This window comes from Micropterus salmoides, unplaced genomic scaffold (assembly GCF_014851395.1).
Source record: "Micropterus salmoides isolate LMB-PRFRI ecotype aquatic unplaced genomic scaffold, ASM1485139v1 Ms_hic_scaffold_3, whole genome shotgun sequence".
Classification (NCBI taxonomy): Eukaryota; Metazoa; Chordata; class Actinopteri; order Centrarchiformes; family Centrarchidae; genus Micropterus; species Micropterus salmoides.
Window position 1 is genome coordinate 32,205,820 of NW_024042261.1, and position 8,647 is coordinate 32,214,466.

Sequence of the window (8,647 nt, forward strand, 5' to 3'; positions counted from 1 at the left end):
TAAGGTGAACAGGAGGACAAATTACATTTAAATTGATGCCGTTTTCAATGCGTCAGTCGAGCAGATACGAGTTTCATGTAGCCTATGGTTATCACATGTTCGTTGACTTATTGAGCCAAACGCTGTGCGCCAGTGTGTAGATGTGATGCGCTGCTTGTAAAAACGCGTTACGGAAAATATAACACTATTTTATCAAAGAAATCTTTCAGTGTGTGTCACATAAAACAGGTCATATTTCTTTTAACTCATCGGCAGCCTCGTTCAGTGAGTGGACTGTTTGTGTAGCCTAAATAAGTGTTTAAACACAACTGGAATGCATTTGGTTTAATCTTCTTATAAACAAGGGAATCCAAATTAGTACCTGGGTCATCCCGTCTTGCATGTATGTCCCCCTCCAGCCAGCGACATCACTACTCAGGAGGCATGCCTGTTCCTGCAGATCAGTTATAAAGGGGTGGAGCTCCGGTGCCCCCTTTCCAAATGTGCGTACGCATGGTTTTATAAGTATGAATATCATTTGGAGTGAGGATTCTACACACAGTTTTATAAATGAGACCCCTGATCTCTCAGAAGACATAGGGCATTTTTACATTTGACTTGAGGGAACATTTGACGCTGCTAAAGGGTAACAAATTTTTTATTCTTAATAGGCATACAGAATGGCTGTGGATGCTGCTGATTGCAGATTTCTCACATTTATGGTGTTTTCTGTCCATCTGTTCTACACTGTCATGTAGTTACCGTGTAGCTGCAGTAACAGCTTCTGGTGACTTTCACTTCTACCCTCACGGCAGCTTAGTGTAGTTCTGCAATGATTTCATCATGAGATGGCCATCTGCTCACATAAAATGAGCCGCTTGTTGAAGTTGATCATATTGAAAGAGAAGAAAGCTGCTCTGTGGTTTTGGGAAAATTCATAAAATGCCTTTGTTGTGAATTTGTTGCAGCCAGTTTGAGTGTTTTAACTCCAGGCCAGTATGGGGCAACAATATGGCCCTCACTACTACAATGTGTAATATAATGCACTTTGTTGGTGGTTTGAATGATGGTGTGCACAGCAATTCTTACAATAGTGAAAATTCAAAATAAAGATAATCCTTAAACAGAAAGCCTGTGCTTCAAGTCCAGCCCACTGCAACCCACCACCACCAACAGCCATCTGCTTCAGGTTAGTATTTGTCCTGGTAAAGAACAAACTCTAGCCATTTTCCATTGTGCAAGTTGGATAGCTTAGCCACTACATTTTTGGAGTGGTGTCCCCCATTCAGCGCTACAACCTTGTCAGTTATAATTAAAGTGACTCTGAATTGACTGAAGGTTTCTTTAATTTGTGGAACACTGAACATGAACATTTCAAAATTCCAAATGTATCACCTTGTTTGCATGTAGTGAAATGTTATTTATTTATTTTTGCTCTTCTGTCTCTATTTTCTTGTACATCAAACCATTTTTTCCTGAGGGGATCATTATGTTCTTATCTTATGAAATCTAGCATATGGTTTAGTGCTTGTGATTGTAGCGTGTCCGTTAGCTGAGTAGGTCTGAAATGGGGGGGCCCAGGACACCAGATTTAGGTCACTAAAATTTAGTGAATTCTTAGATAAATGATTAATGGAAAACAACACATTACATAATACAAAGTGTGTTCATATGCAGTCTGTGGTGGGAGGCCATGAGGTGTCGTTGCCTCAGTTTAAGAGGTTGCTGGCCAAAAAGTTTAAGAAGCTCTGCTGTAGCTGACAACAACATGCTAAATGACACAAATCCCAGACTGTCTGTTTGTGCAGATCAGGGCACATTGGTTTAGGAAATAAGGACAGGAAGTATCAGTCTACAACAGCAAGCATGGAGAATTGGAGCCTGAGGTAGTTACTTTTCACAAGTCCACATGTCTTTCCAGGGGCTTGCCTCATAAACATTTCATTCTTGGTAATCTTTCTCCCACATACCAGTCACCAGCCTCCCTACCTTTGGTTCTCCATAACCCACATAGTGAGTGTGGAGAATGGGATTTGATAGAATTAACTATAGGGGAGGGGGGATCCTAAATAGAAATATAGGACCACATATGATACCGAATAGAATTACACCTTTAGCAATGTGTTTATATATTTTTTCATCTGGTCCCACAGGGATTTGTGTTTTGCAGTATGTGTCTCCATAGTGTCATAGTAACATGTGAGTGCTCACATTGATTTCACTCACTGCAGTGTTGCACGCTTAGTGAGTTTATCCCCGAAACACAAGAAAACACTGACAGTTCACCCAGAAACCTTTGATTTTTTTTGTGGTTAAACAATGGAACTGAGCTCTTGTCTTTGTTGTGGTAATAATTTCCCTCCTGTCTGTACATTCCATGTCATCATCATCATCATCTGACCTGATGTGGAAACTATGCACTGAAGTCTTTCTTCCCCCGTTCTTCTCTCTGAGGTGCCTTCTACAGAGCAACAGCTCTTTATGGTTTTGAACATTTTAACAAACGGGCTATTCAAAGAATGATTGAGAATCCCCACAAATCTTGATTTTCAAATGAAAATATTATAGTTCACAAGATAGAATAACATCAGGAAACAAAGCCACATTCTGGCCTGCATTATTTTTCCTTCAGTTTGAATACATGGTGCCGTATTACACAACACTTGAAAGAGAATTTTTGATTTTGTTAAATATTAATCCTGAATACATTATCATGCTTGCATGCTTTATAGTCTTTACTTGTACACATTTGAATCAAAACACGTTCGACAATATTATGTAACTGAGAACGTTTTAATGACTGTGTGTATGCTCACTTGCTGCTAAATGCATTTTTGTACCTTGTAGAATAGTGAGTTTTTATGTTCAGCAGGGTTCCACAGTGGTTGCTGGTACAGGGATTTACATCAAGTGCTCTATTGTTACTTTTGAAACTCTCTTAAGGGTTGAAGTTCTCTTAAGGGTCTGAAGAACAAAGGGCTAAGTTGTTACGTATGACAAGCCCTGGAACCTCTCAGATCCTGAGCTGTAATGACACAGACTTGGTTAGTCTTTCTATATCCCTTCATTCTCATCAATATGCCAGAGGTGCCATAATCAGCCTTTCTGCTTTCTCCTAGAATGGAGCCAATGACATTCGCCGTCCTTTTTGCTGCGACTGGGCAAAAGACAGATGTCGTTTTCACTTTTCCTACTCCACCTCTGATGTTAGCTGGTTTGTCTAGCCCATCTGCATTAGCATGTGGATTAATTCCTGCTTGTTATCTGGCCTAGATGTAATAAGGCAGTCCTGGATGGCAGGAGTAATCAGGTTGGAAGCCAGAGCTTTCTTGCCTTCCCTTCCTCTGCTGCCATCCTCACATCCCAAAACTGATAGCAGGGCAGACACATCAGAGGGGATTAAGCTAATGTGATGGCAGAGCCACCTACTAGGGGCCCCTCACGGGGTAATTTCAAGAGACAGGCCTTGGCATCCAGGGAATAACTTGTCAAGACCTGGCTGCAGGCTAATATTAAGGATATTAATCCTTAATGTAATGGCCTTGACTAGATTTTACTCTTGTCTCTGTTTGCAGCTTTAAGCACAGTCATAAGTCTCTTTAATCACTGACATAAAACAGTCCCTCAAGGATTTTCCAGAGTTTCACAGTAATTATTGCTTACCAAAAATGCTATTTTTTTGCTTGTGAGAAATTGCCAAGCTATTTGCATATGTTCGTTGTTCATTTGCAGCGGTTTTATGAGCTGCTGGCAGAGGGGCACTTTGTTTTGTTGCAGTAAAAATGTGATGAAGTATTAAAATCACAATGTGTGTCATTTTACAATAGGATGTGAGGCTGGAACAGGTCATTGCTGGCTCTCTGTCAGTCTCTGCTGCAAACCGTCGATAAGGTGAAATCACAGAGGTCACACACATCATTCTATTGGATAGCAGCAGTTCATTGTCTGTTTGATCATTTTAATTAAAACATAAACCAAAGAATGGGTGAGAATCCCCACAAAACCTGAGTTTGAAATGATTTCACCTTGCTGGACATCTGGATGCAACCATGAAAAAAACAATACACTGCTTTGCCTTTTTCTTCCTCATTAATGAAAATATTCTTAAATTATGAAAACCCACACAGGCAAGGTCTCACAAAAAGAGTTCAGACCTTCCTTGAGGAGATGACTGAACATCTTGATGAAAAGAGTTTGTCCTTGCTGCAGTTTTCCCCTCACAAATGGAGTCTTGTCAGCCTGCAGCCATGTTTTGTGATATTTTTTAACCCCCAGTGATGGGTCAAGTTACTGCGATTCCTTCATCACTGACAGACTCCCTCTCTCTTCCCCTTGTTCTCAGGTCTGCTCATAGGATCTGGCTGTGCACTCTATCCATTGGGATGGGACAGCGAGGAAGTACAACAGACCTGCAACAACAGCTCAGACCAGTTTCAACTAGGTAAGATACCAGGCAGATCCAACACACACATACAGCCTGCGCACAGTGCCTAAATGATGCACTGATGCTTGACTCTGTAAATTTGTCTTGTGTTTGCTGAATGTTCTGGTCCCAGAACAGATAAATCTATAAAAAAAAGTTAGAAACTAGGAATACACTTTTATATCTAGCCCTTGACATTCTACCTTTTTTTTAGAAACCAAGGAGACACAACTCAGTGGTACTGTCATATACCGAAGAGACACGATCCCTTGGTATTTGAAATGTATGATAAAAAGTCAACAGAATCTCCAGTTGCTGTTGATTTCTGAAGTGTTTTATAGCTATAAATATGTGCTGTGAATAAGCAGGAGCCTGACTTGTGCTCTGTATTCAGCTGGCATTGTCAGAACTATCTCACAGGCATTAATATGCTACTGTATCAGACACTAGGCGAGTGGAAATGGTATTCGTACTGCAGCTGCTCTTTTATTTGATGCTAATCAAATAGCATTTGATTTTTTACTTAATGTTGAAGGAGAAGTTCATTTGGTGTGATCGTAATATTTTAATTAAATGCCAAAGGTTAATTTTTTATAAAACTGTTCAGCCCTTTGCTTATGTAATCAGTTGGCACCCAGCACACTTAAATTTGCTTTCTCTTTCAATTTACATCAATGTCCAACATGATAGAGTTTCTGCCACTTTTAATTATTTAGAAACGAAGTAATTTTATTCTACTTTCTTACTCACACATTAACAAACACAGAGCTTATGTTCATAAAGTAGACTAACTATCTATCTATCTATCTATCTATTGAGTGAAAACGTGTGGCTGGTTACAAAACAACTAGTCAAGAGTCCCCTGTAGGGCATGATTTTCATAAAACAAAATTACTGGATGAAATAAACAACATACTGCCAATTCTTCTGCTTTTACGCCTCACCAGTGCTGGGTCTAAAAACAAAATATCCAAAGGGAGTTGCTAAACTGGGGTCATTTCAATCAGCCTTGTTCACCCTCAAATTTCCTGTCAGCCTGACCGATTATGAGATATGTTGTTTTCAAAGTTGACATTTGGAGCTGCATATGGCACAAGCGATCAATAAGCAGAAAAGGATCAACCTTTTGGAAGCATGAATATTGTCAGTGAAAGCCATTGCAATCTGCCCATTTGATTTTGAAATTTGTTGAGTACAAATGAAAATGTTGGCCTGATAGTGGCGATAAAAGAAAGGTTTGTAGGGTCCATGAAAAACATTGGATTCATTCACTGTGGACCATGGATATCCACTTCCCAGGAAATCCAACCATTCGTTTTTGCCATGAATCAATGAAGTATAACCTAAGGGAAAATTTTGACCTGACAGTGGCCCCAGAGCACCATTAAACACCTGGTCGGTAGCTATTCAGATATATTACTCTGGAGGGACCATAATTCGAAACCCTAGTCAACAAGGCAAAAATAACAAATTTGGTTGGTTCAATTATTATTAAGTTAAGAAATACATGTTGATAAATGTTAAGCTTTCAAATTATAGCCAACACTGCAACATTGTGTTTTGATGCATTTTCAGTCATTATGGATTCATAAAGATTACTGCTGCCACTGTGTCAGCAGATAGATGGTCTAGCAGCATTTAAATCTAAACCATGTCCATTTCACTCTGACCGGCCAAATTTGGATAAACTATAAAACCATGTCATCAGAAGTAATTATGTTGGGTATCACATTTTAAATTAGTGTTTTCCTCTTTGAACGAATAAGGTCTTAGTAGAAATAAATTATTTTTAACAAGTGTATTTGCAACAGTGTGCTGTTCAGTGCCTCTGGTATATAACATTTACTTGTTGAAGACAATAGTTATTTCCAGTTCACCTCATTCTTGGTAGTGCCATTACACAACTATGATTTTCTCCCATGAGAACTGTGGATTTTACTTAAAAATTAATCGCCTGGCCTGCCATGAGCTCGCAGAGTCGACTGGTTCCCAGGCCAGTGTTTGCCACAATAAGTACCTTGAATCTCTTCTGGCTCATTCATTAATCATGAGGAGAGCAGACAGTGCTTTAGTAATTCAATGATAACTTTGAATGTAGCTGCAGCATACATTAACTGCATGTATGTTTAATATGAAAAAGTTTGGAAAATTATCCACAGAATAAATACATAGAAAGAATCCATGTCATTGCCTGCCTGACATGTTTTTCAAATGGAGTATCCCCACATAATTTTAATAGATAATCTACTCACACACATTAAAAAAAGAGGGGAGGCTAAGTGCGAAGTATAACTCTGACAGAGAGGATTTTGCAACATAAAATGAGAATGAGAAGAAATAAGCATTTTCAATTTTGGCTGTTGAATCAGGTTTCCACAGTCAGAGGACAGCTGATATGATTTGTTAATGAGATGCCACCTCCTCCTCCCTCTCGGCTGGTAATATTCAATCAGATATTCTCCCCAAAACGTTATGTTTATAATGAGAAGTACTGATGGTCATCACATTTTCCAAATTTAGAATCAGATGTAGTTCATATTCTTTTTTAATAATGCACATGATTTCCTCTGAGGATTATAGAAGATGTGTCTTAAGGAGGCTTTTTATGTTTTAATTTGTGTTTGCTTGGCTGTCTTTCAACATTTTTCGCCACTGGTGTGCTCTCCAAAAGTCTATATTCTGAGAGTGAATTTGTCACATACCAGACTCTGTTTGCAAATGGAGTTAAACTATGTTCAGTGCATTTGCTTCGACGATGCGAACTCTTTTTCACAAGAGGAAGGGAAATTTTGTGGCTTGAACAAAAATGTTAAGCAGTTCACAACATTTTCTGCTAAGGCCCGTAGGCAAGAATGGAGCATGTAGTGCATGCAACAATATTTCTACATGTCCATATACAGTCTTCCTAGCACCTAATAAAATAGAGTCTTTAATTCTCTAAAATCTTGGAATCAAGTAAGAACCTTCGTATGACCACAAACATGTATAATGGTTGAAATTCCACACCTGAATCATCATTCATTAGTGAATGTACAAATACAAAAAATATTATAACATAGGATATAACCTATATAAACATCAGAAACAGCAAGAGTATCAGATACAGGACTTAAATAGAAGAATTTTTTTCAGCAGTTTCTTTGATCTCAATGGAGAAAACAGTTTAAAACTTGAGCTATAGAATTCTATAGAATTTGTTTTCCTTTATTTTAGAAGTGATGTAAGATTTATAAGCAATTTTCCAAAAAAATGCTCTTTACTGTAAATGTATGAGTAAACAGTTCAGGTCTCTTCTAAGCATTCTGGTTAAACCAAAATCAAATCCAAAAGCTTATCTGTCAAACTTTCACTGAAATCCTTTCATGTGTTTTTGGAGATATCCTGCTAACAGACGGACAGATAAAAAAAAAACCTGTGAAAAGATATAATTCTGAATCCTCCGCTTTCCTCTGCAGGTTCCTGCCAGATCGGCTGGGCATATTACTGCACAGGGGCAGGGGCGGCAGCTGCCATGCTGTTGTGCACCTGGCTGTCCTGTTTCGCAGGGAAGAAACAGAAGCAGTACCCGTACTGAAGACAGCATCAGAGAGACGGGGACAGGCAGAGACCTCAGGCGGTACGATGAAAGGGAGAGGACTCTGACTGTGGACTCCAATACACCCACCAGTACAGCACATCAGGCACCAAAGACACCAAGTCATTATGGTGCTCTGCACATCATGGGACACTATTCATCTGACAACTGCAGGGACTGTTTCATAATGCAGGACACACACACACATGGCTTTGAAAACTGGTTCTCTTAAAAGGTGTTCTTATATGGACCAATCCTATTTGTAAAATTGTCACATGACTATTTCTTTAACAAAAAGAGTATTCTCTTTTTTTGTCTTCCTCCTCTTCAGTCATTGATGTTTATGTGATAGTGTGCCCTGTGATGAAGAGAAAAGTAATATTGCTTCATTGTTGTGAAGTGTTTCCTTTCCATGTCTCATCCTTGCCTTAAACACAAACTGAAATGCAATAATCCCTATAAAGTAAAGCAATCCAAGACTGGCTGCCTGCTTCCTCAACTCAGCCTTTTCAGATTCCAAAAGTCTAAGCATAGTTTATTTAACACATTCATAAGATATATGTTGTGTATGATAATGTATTTTATCATATTAGCACATGTTTTGTATTTACTCTTCAAATTATTCTTTGTCATTATTTTTGTTTTGTAAATAAATGTTTATTGAAATTCTG

At 38.7% G+C, this 8,647-nt stretch overlaps 1 protein-coding gene across 1 annotated transcript in view; it reads left to right on the forward strand.

Annotated features, from left to right (window-relative positions):
• Positions 1 to 8,647, forward strand: part of LOC119883284 (LHFPL tetraspan subfamily member 6 protein) — a 45,581-nt gene extending 36,934 nt beyond the window's left edge. The window contains exons 3-4 of the mRNA XM_038693854.1: positions 4,322 to 4,420; positions 7,858 to 8,647. Of these exons, the coding sequence (XP_038549782.1) occupies positions 4,322 to 4,420; positions 7,858 to 7,976 (218 nt within the window). The 3' untranslated portion in view covers positions 7,977 to 8,647. The remainder of the gene's footprint in view (positions 1 to 4,321; positions 4,421 to 7,857) is intronic.